The sequence below is a fragment of the Enoplosus armatus genome, chromosome 18, assembly GCF_043641665.1.
Source record: "Enoplosus armatus isolate fEnoArm2 chromosome 18, fEnoArm2.hap1, whole genome shotgun sequence".
NCBI classification, from domain to species: domain Eukaryota; kingdom Metazoa; phylum Chordata; class Actinopteri; order Centrarchiformes; family Enoplosidae; genus Enoplosus; species Enoplosus armatus.
This window is the reverse complement of record NC_092197.1, coordinates 17,359,221-17,374,619: the sequence shown is the minus strand read 5'-3', so window position 1 is coordinate 17,374,619 and position 15,399 is coordinate 17,359,221. Positions and strand designations below refer to the sequence as shown.

The window sequence follows — 15,399 nt, the reverse complement described above, 5'->3', positions numbered from 1 at the left end:
AAAAACTGAGACGTCTAAATAACGTTTCAACAAAATTTAGCCCAGTTTTAAACCAGACATCCTTGGACCTGCAAATCTCTCGTTTTTCATGTAGCTTTATCCTTTATGCAAACATCCACTGCAGTGCTCCTCTCCAGCTTTACTGTATGATCAAGCACAATTTTGTTTCTCTTAAGCAGGGGTCTCAGTTTTCACCCCTGGGACTGCTTCCAGAAAAAAGATTCTGACTTGTCAGTTCAAAGTCAGAGTTCAGGGGCTGGACCAGAAAGCAGATTTACTGTGTTATCTAAAAAACGTTGCAGAGTTAAAACCAGATGTCTATTTATGTCAGTCAACATCAATGTGGGCTTTACTTTACTAGCAAAGATGACTCCAGATAGACGACGCATGTCAGATATAATGTCACAGCCGTCCAGTGCTAGACTACCATTGGGGCTGGAAATTGAAGGTAAATTAAGTATATTTTCAAAATAAAAACATGGTTGGCCATGCTCCCAGAAATTGCTGTAGAAACATTTAAGAGTTTAACAACACAATAATCTACTTGCTAACTGCTTGCTAATTGTTCAACACTACTAATTGAGCCATGTACATTGTGAGCATGTGACATTGACTCTTGCAAGGAAAATACAGCTCCTAGTCCTGATATGGCTTGTGGGCAGGGCGGCTAACTTTTTAGGGTTAAAATCAATGTCAGTTTTTTTCCCAACCAGCTACCTCACATTACACTACACTGAAAAAATGTCTAGTGATCTTATTTCTACAAACCCTATTTTCATAAAAACGAATCTTGCTGTGCGGCAAGAATATTTCAGCTTGCGTCTGACAGAAATCGACTTGTTTCAAGAAATTGAAAGCTCGCTGCACTACAATCAAGAAAGATTTAGGAAATTAATTCAAAACAAATAAATTTTCATCAGTAAGTGGTTGATTTTATTCATTTTATTAAGGAAATAAGACTTTAAGATTTAAAAATGATGAAACAGGAGATGTTTTTAGTGTACTGTAGTCTAAACTAGCCTAACTTTACACTCTGGTGTAACAGATAATAGTAAATATGAGAGAGATATTCTGAGAGCTGCAGTTCGTTTGAACCAGATCCAGATAGAATCTGGATATATCTGGATACAGCATGATAAGTCTGACCACACACACACACACTCAGAGGCCTGAGAGAGAGCTGGAGAAAGGGAAGCATTAAAGTGAAAGAAGCGCCAAAGGACCAGATAAAACAGCTTCACTGTTCTTAGTGTAGCTTTAGGGATCAGTGGTCTGGACCTGCCACTTTATCCCTCTATCTCTCCTATGGGTGTCTGCCACCATTCAGCCCTGAGCTGTCTGACCCAGACTGTTCATCACAGAGCCGTGATAATGTCAGAAGAATCTTTGACAATAGTCCTGATCAAACGGCTCGAGTAGGACAATTCAAAGGGAGCGTAATGGTCTGCTCTCCTCCCCTGTCTTCCATCACTGCTCTGCAGCAGTGTTTCCGACAGATGTCAGGGTCCACATTTGGATCTATGCAATACTGAGGTGGATGCGTAAACACATAGGATCTTCTGTTAAGTTTCAATCTGTATTCCATATATCCTCATATGTCCATCCGAATGTTGGGCAGCTTTTTTTGCTTGTTGTAAAAAATCAACAACAAGCTGAAATCCTAAGCTCAAAGTGTCGAAGTTTGTTGCTTTTGTATTTCCGTGTGTATATGTAGCATCTAATGACGTCTTTTCCAGACTGAATTTCAGTAAGTGCAGTAAGTGTTTTTTCTCCAATTTTCTGCAATTAGTCTATTTTTTTTTTAAATTTCAGGATGTAGCGGACTGCGTTATTTACCATTCATTCACCAGGGCTACTTAAAAAAGGGAAACAGAGGTGACTTGTTCATAGGTAGCTAGTTTGTAATCGAATTAACTCTTGCTTAGATTAAAATTGTCCAGTGAGAGTTAACTGGAGAGTCATCAGTACTGCTACTGTATGTCCAGCGTAATATACTTTGTGCACTGATTTAGATCAATGGTCACACTGTTTAACCATGCTATGTTTAAGGTGTCCATGGTGGTGAACCATTTAACTGACACTTACCATGAATGAGAAATATAAAATCTGATTTCTATAATTGATCAAAGGTGACCGTTCTTAAGGACAACAGGCATGAGGGCCACCATGTTCCTGTGCTCACTGAGTCATCTTGTGACAGCAGAAAGATTAGAGAGCTGAGGGAGCAATTAGTGTGAGCAGAAGAAGACAGGGGGTGTAATTCATCACTTACCACTTGCCAAGTGATGCACTTTAATTTGTATTTACATCTGTCTACAAATGGAGGGAATCTTGTTGTTTTAAGGATTATTTGTCAGACAGCGCCGTGCAGAGAGAGTGACTGTCTGTGGTCCTGTTGTGTTTTTGGCTCAGTCTTTTTACTGCCTCTCTCAGTCACTCTGTAACTTATATCACAGAATTTCACAGAGTCTGAAAATACACTATAGAGTGTGTTTTCATGGTAATGGAGGAACGTGTCAGCCACTGCAGCAGTGTGACTCATTAGCTCTCAGGCTCTGACTATACAGACAGTACTTATTATTACATGGTCTTTTAGTGTGATTTGCTAACCATGAGAAAACACAGAATACCACCAGCCTCGCCCTTTCAGCAGCAATTTGATGACTATATTTCATATATTCATATTTCCCGGCAAAAGCTGCACAAAAGCAGTTAAAATCCTCTACATATGACAAGTGAGAGGCCACCACAGTAATGGCAGCTTGTTTACTTCTACTGACTCCCATGCATCTTTTCTCCATACGCTTCTGCCTCCTCTTGCCTGCTCCTGGTGAATCCTCAGTCACATGCAAGTGTGTGTTCACGGCCACAGGGAGAATCATTTTGGACATACAGGGTTTATAATTGGGAGTTTCAGTAGTGTTTTCAGTGTGTGTGGCACTTCACTGCAGTCAATCGAACTACACTCCTCCGTCTGCCTTGTTTTCCTCTCTGTATCAAGAACATGTTGTTATTAAACAGCAGCATTGATGAGAGCTTTATTCGTAAAACATCACCGCCACTGGTTGTTGTTTAATTGCCCAGAATGCAGCGCCTCTGGTGTGGCTCAGATTGATCACAAAACATGAAGTGCTTGTGACTCAGGACAGGGCCCATCTATTCTCAAATGGTGGTATAATGAGGGAGAGGAGGGGAGCATGGAGGAGCAGAATAAAGAGAAGAGAGAGAGTGAGAGGAAAGACGTCAGTGGCAACTTGATGACACACGGAGATGCAGCAGCACAGTCAAGTGTCTCAGCTTTAACCACAGGGCGCTGCATGTGTGTGTGCAGATATCTACTGTGTATGTATACAGTGTGGTTGTTATTTGTGTTAAATAATACAGAGCAAAGGGAACACAAATAACTTGGGAGCAAAGGAGCTCCTGTTCCGAGATACTGATAGATCCGTCCCGAACCATTACAGTAATAAAGAAATTCTCAGGAAGATTAATACAGTATATTGGCATTCTCTAATTGGTTCCTCTGTAATTAACAGTGTGGTTTTGAATGAGGCTCGCAGGGTCATAAAACCTCATCAGTGTGTAATTAGAGTCAGAATTGAAGTTCCATTCATTTGTCAAATACAACAGGTGCAAATAATCTGACTAGATTAAGTGGTGCTGACACACAGCAGCGCTTTAACAAACTGCAGGCCAGAATATAATCTGGACCCCACATAGACAAGATAAACAACACCATGCCACAAATACAGTATATGTCACTAGGTGTGTTTCCATCCATGTGTTTTTATTCATATTTTTTTTATAAATCAATTGAAGAGGAAAAGTCAAAACTGATTTTTCCAATACACCTTGATGTCACGGGACCCCCTTCTTTCCCTACCAAAGTCACGCCTCCACTCGACCAGAAAGCCCAGAAAATAAAGGATAAAAACAGTGGATGTGTCGGTTTGATTTAACTTCAAGTGTCCCAGAAAGTGAGACAGTGAGCCAGCATGCACCATTCCAGGACCCGGAAACCACATCATCAGTTTGATTATTCACACCTGGGCTCCTACTATGTGACATATCAACATGTCTCCTGTCATCCTGGGTGAGAAGCAGCAATGACATTTTTGCTAGCATTTATTAAAAACTGAAATTTCCATTTACAGTTCTTATTTATTTACAAGTATTAAGTGCCTTCTTTCAGCGCTGCACCTTTTGGCAGCAGTTACAAGCTTTACACGCCTGAATTTGGGCAGTTTCCCTCCTCAGGTCTCTCCACAGATGTAATGTGGTGTTCAAGTCTGGGCTTTGACTGGGCCATTTAAGGACGTTTAGAGACATATCCTGTGGCCTCTCCAGCAGTGTCTGTATGCTGCTGGTCGTTATCATGCTGAAAGGTGAACCTTCACTCCAGTGTGAGGTCATTGTGCACTCTGGACCAGTACTCAGTATTTAGCTGTTTCTGACTAGTCTCCCATCACTGCAAACTCCATGCGTACTGTCATATGCCTTTTACTCAGTAGTGGCTCAGTAGTCACTCCTCCAGAAAGGCCTGATTGACAGAGCGCTTCGAAGAACTTGTCCTTTTGGCAAATTCTCCCATCTCTGCAGAGGACCGCTTGGTCCTTGGTCACCTCCCTGACCAAGAACTTCCTTGTTCACTCATTCACTGCTCCCTATATGAAAGAGGCTCAGTTGATTACTCTGTAGTGAGCAGCAAATTGAGACGTCATTTATTATTCTTCATCATTTTGCACCTCACTAAAAGGTGATAGGTCATTTTTGTCATCTATAACATGTGACGCATTGCATTGTGGTACTGTTGCTAAAAGTAGTGCCTATGCCTTGGACATTTTCACTCTTTAGTGCATTATATAGTAAATGGGTATTGTGTATTATGGCCTTGGTATTATTACACCATCATGGCTTACCGGGACACTTGACTAGAGCAGGGCCATCGTTAATGCAGCTGTGCTTTTCCTACTATGCCAAGTCAAACTGTCTGCTGTGAAAAAGGCCTGTCAACTTCTAGAGATTATCTCAAGGTTAATCATCAATAACAGGATGCACCTGAGCTCAATTTGGAGTGCCATAGCAAAGAGTACTTGTGTATTTTTTTTTTAAATGTTAAATTTGCTCCATCATTGTGTGTTGTTTTGTGTAGAATTAATTGCCAAAAAAGCTCATGCCATTTCTCTTCAAGTGACAGAGATACTAACAGAAAGAAGAATAATGGCAGTGCGTTTGTGTGTCTGCTTCTTTATGTACGCGTCGTAGCCGTGTGTGCACTCGAGCTGTGTCAAATCCAAGTGATAGTGAGATAAACCGAGATGAGCTCCCAATATACTGAGCTCCAGGGTTGTCAAACACTGTAAAAAAAGTCCATAAGAAGACGATTATTGTCTCTTTTTGGTGCCTTTTTGTGATGCAAACAGCTGGAACAAACAGCTTGTAATCTGTCTTAAAATCTGTCTCTCATCCCTGAGGCCTCCGCTCAGCCTGACGGCACGAAGTGTTTATAAGTGTTTGCTGTGGCAGCAGTGTGTGTTCTCGCTGCGATGGTGCTTGTTAGCATTGATTGATTGATTGCATTTGTAAATACAGTTTTGATTATGTGTCCATTTACATCTGCAATCAAATGGCCCTTCTACATATTAATAGAAATGGTGCCATCGTAGAAGCTGATAAAGGCAGAGAACGTCCTCAGCTGCCTCCGATGTGCTGTAGATGTAGAGGTGCTGCTGTGCATTAGCAGTGACAGATACAGTGTTGGGTCACCTCAGTTTGTTGGAAAACACCCAAGAAACTGAAACGTATGAGATTCTGAATGTCTTTAATCTCGAGCTTGCATTAGCTGCTGCTCCGAGAGAACACTGAAATGATTGTGAGGTTCGGTTGGCTGACCGGAGTAAAAAGGGGAATAAAATAAAGAGACAGAAAGTGACATTTGGGGACTTTTCTAAAATGCTAAACACTACATCAAGTCTAAATGCCAGACAAAGTCATTTACAAGACCAATGAATCTGTGCTGTTAAGGGGGAGTGGTGAGCCCGTCCTCTGTGACTAATTTATTACACATTATGGTGACAGATAAAGTTAATAGAGTCAGTGTGAGACAGTAAGATGACCAAACTGCCTGACATTATTTTCTTTACCCTGAGCATTTCTTTCTGTTTGGGACTATTTGTTAACACTGTGTCTGCACTGGGACTTTCACACTGTTGGTCAATTGTAATAAAAGAGGTTGAAAGACTTCATTGCACTTCTGTTGCAGTATACAAACTATTTATTAGTTTGGTTATGTTAGCAATAAAACTATGATGGTTCTTTTTTTGAGATTTTATACTCCAAACATGGAGTAGTTATCCATGTTTTCAGACATATCTGCACAATAAGTCAGAGTCATGACTGATACCAGTGAGATGAAGCCAAGCGTGGCCAACGTACAGATCAGGTACGCAGGAAAAGAGCAGTTTGTAGGTTGAGATGGTGTTTCAGCTTCATTCAGCAGAGATTGACGGTCCCTGACACACGTCAGAGGTTGACCTCAAAGTTAACGCTACAGTACATCAGCTCATTATAGGCGACAGGAGGTACGGTCCAAGGTGGTGTTTAGTATGGACATCATTCTGCTCTTTCTGCCGCTGCCTCCAGGCTCAGCCCTTTGATAGAATGTGAAATTACAAATGGCAGCCTTTTCAATTACATACTAAACAGTTCTGGTCTTGAACCTGTCTGTGAGCAGAGAACACTTCAGTCTTTGTGTAATCATTTCTGCTGCCCAACCTGAGAAAGTCACATGAATCCTACAACCTAATTATCTCGCTCTGATCCATTAATCATTTTATGCACTTCCACCACCTCCATCTGTTACCTCTCTCTGACCTTTGACCTATGAACCTTTGCATGTGACAGTGTCTGCCTGGTCCACCCTCACTGCCTTGCTCAGTTCCCCCTGCCACGCCTCTGTGTTCCACGCCCTCCCCGCAGGTCGGCGACCAGATCCTGGAGGTGAATGGCCGCAGCTTCCTGAGCATCCCGCACGACGAAGCCGTCAGGGTCCTGAAGTCGTCGCGACACCTGATGATGACGGTGAAAGACGTGGGCCGCCTGCCGCACGCCAGGACCGTGGTGGGGGAGACCAAGTGGATCGCCAGCTCACAGATCGCGGAGAGCTCCGCCAACAGCAGCATGGCAGGGTGAGTTTTGATAAAAAGAACATAAAAGTGCCATCCGCACAAAGGATGTTGATTATGCTATGGCAATGCATTATGTGCAAACGGGACATGGCAACCCTAAAACGCTGAAATGTAAGATGTTAGGTGTTAAAAAGAACATTCGAGGAGGCGACTGCCTAAAAAGATCACTTCAACGCGGGACCTTTTACAACGAAATACCCTGGCCTCAATGATGAGACAGACTTTTCTCCTTTTGTGTGAAATATTACTCCAGGAATAAGAAAATTATTGTATTTTGATATATGGAACTGTGGGTGGTTATGGTGATTTTGTAGTCAATATGTGTTTTTAGTAGTCATTAACAGAAAACTGTGGAGGTTATAGATTGAGGGATTTATCATGTGCGCATAAGGAAGGATCAGGTCCTCTCCTTCACTTCCTGTGATGATGTATCACTTCCTCGTGTCTGACCAATAGGCTTACACATTGATAGAGAACATCCTCCCCCTCAGCTTATTAGTGTAACACAATGTAGGCGTGTAAGCTACTGCCGACAATGACTCTGATGAAGACCTATGCGGTCGCATCACTTTTAAATACATCAGTCATTTTCATTTTGCACAGTGTGCCGTGGAGACACTGACAAAAACACTTACACTTAAAGACAGTTACACACACAGCAAATGAAAGCACATGTAAGAAAACGAATGAAAAGTAATTAACAAAAAGACAACACGGTGGAACAGGGGGTGAAAAATTAAAACAAATTAATGAAATGAAACCTAATCCAAATCAAGTCAGAGGAGATTAAATTAATAGTTCAACTTTTTAGGAAAGAACACGTATTTGCTTTCTTGTCAAGAGTTAGACGAGTAGATTGATACCATTTTCATCTCTGTACTCTAAATATGAAGCTAGAGCCAGGAGATGGTTAGCTTAGCTTAGCATAAAGACTGAAAGCAGGGGGAAACAGCTAGCCTGGCCCTGTCCAATGGAAACAAAATCCACCGAAACCAAATTAAACCAAATGGAAACTACGCTAGTTTCAATGATGAAAACTGGCACAAGAAAAAAGCTTGGGTCTTGAGAGCAGAGCAGCAGGAAAAAGACTTCACAGAGATAATGAAGAGAACACCCAGAGAAAACACCCTCCTCAGACTAAAGTAGACGCCACAGTCTTTAACTGCCTAATGTGATCAGACGTTCGTCTCTTACATGGAAGAACTAAAAAAATATGCAGCTGTGTTGGAAAAATGCCAGAGCCCCTCTCAAAATGCCACACCTGAGCGACTTATCTGCAGCCCACGACCAGGGGTAAATTAAAGCAAATTAAAGTCTGATGTAAATGCCACAGTAATTTTCTCATCAACTCAATAATGCACAACCCGTCAGCCAGACGACTCAGAACTTGTGATGTCTCTCTGATTCTCCAACACAAACAGGGCTTTGAAAGGTATTTAACATTTACATCGACAGAGAATTTCTGGTCGAATCCCCCCCCCCCCCCCCCCCCCCCCGAGATGTTCTGTCATGGTTATTATAGTGTTTCTTGCAGAGACAACGCAGTTTAACAGTAAAAACAGATGGTTGTTCTCAGTGTGAATTCATTTGTTTCACTCTGGTATCTCTCTGCGAGAACATTAAGGCGTAGCAACAACATGTTTTTTTGTTTCATTTGGGACTTAAAATGCCACTCCTAATTTCAATGCATTTACATAAATGTCATAAATACATTTATATCATTTTCAGTATTGAATTTTCATTTCAAATGTTTAGTCTTCTAAAAAGGAAAAATGGAATATGCACAAGAGGCAGTTAAACAAAGTTAAGAGTTGACATTTTGGATGCTGTTCTGTGCTAAAATAATGTTTTACTAACCATTTTCTACTACCTTTACCATTTTGCAGACATAAACTTCCATGAATAAATATCCCCCAGAATGCACCAGGAGTTAAATTTTCTAGCCTGAAATAATGTTTTACTCTTTTGCTTTCTCCTGCTTGTGTCATTACCATGTTGCATACTTTAAATCAGTGAGATTATAGTGTTTCATTTAGTATCTTTTCTTTACTGCCAATTATCTGTCAGTACAAAGAAAGCCGCCAGAGAAGAGATATTTGAAAAATCAGTATGAAGAGGGAATGAGCGGCTGAGTTGGTCTCAGAAGTCAACAGGGCTAATTGAATTTGAATCCCAGAACAGGTCCCCACGCTGGGTGTAGCGTGCCATTGCAGGTGGCACTGCAGTATTTTGCGGACTCGGCTTAATTATATATTTTCTGTTATTTCTGACCCTGAAGGCAGCGCTTTGAGTTGTCGCGTTTACTCACGGATTTAAAGCCTATTACTTCGTGGGCACTTGAGGATGTAAAGACATCTACTCGAGTCATTTCACTCAGGTTGAAAAAAAATGACACACATTTCAAAACACTTGCTTTTATGTTTGCAGAGAGAGAGAGAGAGGGAGAGTGTTGGTGTGTGTGTTTGTGACATGCATTCTGATGCCTGTGCTTTTAAACGTATTGAAAAGCCTGACTGGAGGACATGCACACTTCACGTTTTCCTGTGAAAATGGCTTTCTGTGCAGCAGCTTCTCCACATCTCTATAGAAACATGAAAGCCATGACGAAGATTTAAAAATCTGTGGTACTGTGCGTTTATCAGCCCGCGATAAATGAAAAATATATTCAAAAAGATGAAAAGCTGTCAGTCAAGATATTTCAAATCCTCTTTTCCGTCCCGCGCTCCAAAATGTATGTGTGTGTGCGTGTGCTTGAGAGAACGAGGACAGTATTTCACTGTGAAAAGTGATGAAATAAGCTGTTCACTATTAACGGTTAAATCGCTCTTAAAGTGTCCACCAGTGATTCATTTGTCTTCATCTGTGTCTCTGCAGCTTCCCAGTGGACAAAGGAGCTTCTGCAGCAGGAAAGGTGAGATTCACAAGAAGGTCACTTTATGTGTGTGTGTGTGTGTGTGTGTGTGTGCACATGAACTATCTGTGTGTTTGTGTGTTGTGTGCTTCTCTTGGGACGTGATTATCTATCTGTCTGTCGGACCGTCTGTTAACTCCACCACTGGCCTGGAAAATGGTACTGAAGAGTGACGATGGGTCAGTGGTGTCACTGATCTCTCTTTTGTCAGTCTTGGAAACGAACAAGCCGTACCTGTCAAGTCTCCCCTTTTACCTGTCCGACACACATGACACAATGTCTTGTCTGAGAAAAGCTATAAGCTTTTGTTACAGTATCAAAAAACAAGCTTTTTCTTTTCCTTTTCCTTTTATAAATGTGTAATTTCAATTAACCAATCAAAACACTGATAAAGTAATAACATTGACATTGACCTTAACTGATCATTGACTGATTAATGACAGCAATTATTTACATATGTTTACATTTCTTTTGTTAGTTTGTTTCATAAAGTATGATAAGTGGACAGCAAAACTGAAAACACAGACAGAGAAATTGTTGCTGAAATGACTGGTTGGTTAATTGGTTCGTCCGTTTTGAATTGTAAATTTAGAATTCTTGGATTTTGGACTGTGTTTGTGCAATTTTCACAATTTCAAATCTTTTATAAACTAAGAGATTAATCAATAATGAAAAGAAATCAGCGTTGTAATCTTCCTTCAGTTGGGTGATTGCTCTAGCAGCAGAGGGAACACTAATGCAGTCATTTAAATTTTGGGAGAGTTTTGGGCTATTGCAGGTTTTCAGGTCGCATTTAACGTTCAGAAATGGGCTAAACAGACCACTTGGGGTTTTACATATAGATGATATCCATAGGATCTCATGTTTTAGTCTTAAGTCAAGAATTTAAATCTAAAATCTAAACCGGGTACTTTAAGGCCCAACAAATCTACATACTGTACTATCTTGACATCATTAATTCCTCCAGGCTACCGTAAACACCCCATCAGCAAAAACAGGCCTTTTGTTACTACCCTATACCACGAAGCTGTCCTTAACTCAGTCACCGTACACTGTACTTCTACTGTCTTCACTGTTGACTTTGACTGTGACTTTGCAAAGAAAGAGCGAGTGTGTTGGAATGGAGAAATAAGAGGAGGAAAGTTGGAAGAGACAGCAGCTGACAGCAGGGAAGGAAAGGGGGCGAGAGAGATGGGTGGAAGGTGAGAGGGAGAGCTCACTTTTCATGACGGGAGCTCTGATGGACAGTCTTCTCCTGACAGAGGGGGGGAGGGGGGAGGCGATGTGTTGTAGCAAAGCTGTGAGAGAGAACGAAGAGGGAAACGATGGATGTGGGAGGTATTTTTGAGAGGAAGAGGAACACGTTTCCTCCAGACTTGGGTTTAAAAGTAATTTATAGCCTTTTGTTTTAACCTGTTGCCTTACAACGCACCGCGGTGTGCACAGCAGTGGCTGTGATTACCTGCCCTTTTTTTACAAAGGTGCCCTTTTCAGACAGAAAAATGGATTGTATAAGAGGCACTGCTAACTGATCAGGAGCTCTGACATAAAAGGGTCTGCAGGACATTTAATAGATGTTGCAGTATTTCCTGTACGTGCAGGCTGCCAAATCCATCTACTCACCAAACGAATCTTCATATACCTGGACCTCCCAACTCTACGGTTAAGATCTGGTTAAGTTTAGGCAACTAGAACTGCTTGATCAAGGGCTAGGAAAATATTGTCTTCTTCAACACTAACTGTTGGTAAGGGACAGCACACAAACTGCAGTTTTCCCTTGTTGTGTTGTGTTCACTTGTGTCTTTGTATATAACCATGCCACTACTGAAACAGAACATGTTGTGGCAGCATAACAACATCATGCGTCAGCCATCATTTGAGGAAAACATAAGTACAGGTCATTCAAAAGCATTTGAAGCAATTACCAACGCTGTCATTTTTTTTCTGGTGAGGACCGTCTCCACCACGCACGCTATTAACATTTAAATTACACTATATCAGTGATGTCAGTCAAAGCACGTGAATAATCTGATGGGTGGATTTCATGCCTGTAACACCCGCAGCATTACAGACTGTGTGGTGGCCGTGAGTGAAAGAAGCATTTCTGCTCTTCAGCAGCCTCCACTAGTCAGCCCGGGTAAATTTATGACCACTTGGTCGCTTTCATCCTCTCCAAGAATTTACAGGACACTTGCCTTCGTATCCGGTCTCTAACTCAATGTGTGCAGAGAAATAATGTGTAAGAGGTGTCACACTGTGTGAGAATAAAGTGTGAGAGGTGTCACACTGCTACTGTTGAGGTGGGACTGTGGACTGGCACTCAAGACTTCATTGCACAGAGGGGTCAGAAATACTGGTTTACTATGTTTTCCCTTATAGTTGGCCTTGTACAAAACTCAGCAACGTTTTTAAAACTCCCCTTCTGGAGAGCATCATGCGTGGGATCCTGTACCGGTTTTGTGAAAATGCTTTTCAGAGTGCTTGCTTGGCTTTTCTGCTTTATTCCACAGTTCACCGTGAAATCAAGGTGACGCGACAAAGGTCCCAAGTTCAATCCGAGCCTTTGATGTTGCAGTTACATTACAGGTGTCTTTGCAAATGTACCTGGCAGAACACCTCAACACTGTGCTTTTACAAGTTTCACGTCTGCCCTCTCAAGGTCTGTGCGTCACTGACACACACAAACACAATAAGAGCTAGGAATTTGACCAAAAAAAATCCCATAGTTGCAAACCTACCGTGGCATTTATGATTCGTGATGATACAAAACAACCTTATCCATCCCTCCATTAGTCTGGTTAAAAAAACACACACACACACACACACACATGCTGATTCTGTTTGAGCCCATCCTGATTTCCCAGCTGAGGTGTTGCAGTGGATCAATAACCTTTATAAGACACTTTAATAGCAAACCCTCACATAAGCCTCATCAGGTGTGAGACATTACACTGACAGTTCATTTAGAAATCCCTGAATGAGCAGGAGAGCAGAGAACAAGCTAATTCTGAGATTCAAAGGAAGTCATTATCATCAGCTCCAAGCTTCATATTTGATAGATTTTTTTCACAGGTTCTAGTAGAGGCAGCATAGTTTTGGTTTATTTCTGCAGTGAATTCCTTCATTGTCTCACCACTAGTGACTGAAACAGTGGTGGGATTCAATTATTTCTTATACTTTTTCTTATACATCCACAGCCATGCTAGCTGCTCTGTGAGACAGTGCTTTGAGCTAAATGCTCACAATGACAATGCTAACATTCTGATGCTAAGCAGGTTTAGTATGTTCACCATTTTAGTTTAGAGTGTTCGCAACTAATATTTGCTAATTACCACCAAACACAAAGTACAGTTGAGGCTGATGGGAATGTCTTTAGCTCTGCAGGTGTCTGGGCATAAACCAAAGTGAACAAAGCAACCTGATGATGGCGCTAGATGAATAGTTAAGGGATCACTAAAATGATCAGAATTCATCCTGAGGGGGACATACATCTATGAACCAAATCTGATGGCAATTCATCCAATAATTGTTGGGACATTTCAGTCAAAACCACTAATGTCTACCTCACGGTGGCACTAAAAGAAAAGCTTTAGAGCTTTTTTTGCTGTAAACAGCTGCCTGCAGCGGCCGCAAACAACACTATGAGAGCGGTGAGAGTGAACCAAAACAGTGAAGCTGTGGGTCGGTCAGCTAAACAATGAGCTGAAACTCATTACAATGCTCTGTAAAACTGAGGGGAGCTGCAGATTCGGGTGATAATTCTCTGTTCATCACTACAAGCGACCCTTCCTCCCTTTTCTCCTTTCTCTCTGTGTAGCAGTGTCAATGTCTTTAACCCATAAGAACCCATGGTGACACCAGTGTAACACACACTTCAAAGGCCCCAGAATCTTCCTTATACAGCTTTGTGCTTGATCTTAACTCATTAAGTCCCTAAGCGACATATACGAAACATCCTGGCGTGGTCAGTCATGTGACTGTGGCAGGTCGGGACCTTTTCAAAATGATGGTGTGACATGTAAACACAAGTGAAGGAAGCAACTCATTTCAAAAAGCCTGTATTTTGATACTGAAGGTAAGTTAAAACCCATTTAACGATTCTAATACTTTAATAGTGTGTCCTGTATACAGTCAACCTGTTTTGACCATATTTCTTGAACAAATTAATATAAAACAATAAAACAAGTAAATTTACCATAAACGCCCAACGTAACGTATATGTACCATCACAGATCTTTGACATTAAGAGGTAGTATAAAAAAAACCCCATCAGAAATGTCTTCAATGTGGTCCACTTGGTCTGTGGTGTATTCCCCATAATTGTCCTCTGAGGGGAAATGGGTCTGGGTTCTTATGGGTTAAACCAGTTTTACCTGCTCCACTGCCCTCTACAATCCCTGTACAGCATGATTTTGATACTGACTGTTATTACAAGGTGTCAACACTATGATATTGTTGGTCTTGTATCATGCTGTTTGAACCATGCTGTGTCTCTATTTCAAATCCCTGTCCTATATAGACTGACCTTGATGAAATACATGTTATTAGATGGGGTCTTTTGATCTCCCAAACAATACTAAGCGATGGGAATCATATTGTGTGTGTGTGTGTGTGTGTGTGTGTGTGTGTGTGTGCGCGCGTGCGTGCACCTCTAAGTCCGTACGCATACACGTTTGCATGCATTTCCATTTTCTTAATCAGCTTCTTACTCTGAGCAATGAGCACACTATTATCTGACAAACGTAAAACCATATTGGTTATTTCACATGAGAGATTTATTATTGTGTGTTGGTCTGTACCCTAGACTGTGTTGGAAAAGGTTATTTTCAAACACCAATCAGAATTTAGTTTTTGTTTATTCGTCTATAATTAAGGACTGTTAAAATGAAATACACTATGGCCCAAAACATTAGGACATGAGAGTGCCAGGTCCGTAAAGAAATGGTTTGCTCAGTTTGGTGTAGAACTTGACTGGATGCAATGCCCGACTGCAAACACTGCACATGTTTATGGAATGTCTATGGGTCTAACATTTGGGTGTCCGCATACTTTTGGCCATGTTTTGTATCTAAGTCCTCAGGTGCTTTAATATAAAAACACAAAGCCCTGCTGTAACATCGGTCTATGCTACAGCAGCTCTACAAATCTCTAAGAGGCTCGTAAGAACACCAACTGCTCTTCGAAGGCATAAAAGGTGCCGAAAATAAAGAAATGTTGAGAATAAAACCACTTGTAGTGCTTGTAGGTGGACTGGCTGCTGCTTTGTGCTTTGTGTTCGAATGTGTATGCATGATAGTGTGT

General features: G+C 41.4%; 1 protein-coding gene across 1 annotated transcript in view; it reads left to right on the top strand.

Annotated features, from left to right (window-relative positions):
- The window catches only part of whrna (whirlin a), a 117,813-nt gene that overhangs the window by 77,725 nt on the left and 24,689 nt on the right, over positions 1 to 15,399 (top strand). The window contains exons 4-5 of the mRNA XM_070924836.1: positions 6,904 to 7,187; positions 10,062 to 10,098. Coding sequence (XP_070780937.1) covers positions 6,904 to 7,187; positions 10,062 to 10,098 — 321 coding nt within the window. The remainder of the gene's footprint in view (positions 1 to 6,903; positions 7,188 to 10,061; positions 10,099 to 15,399) is intronic.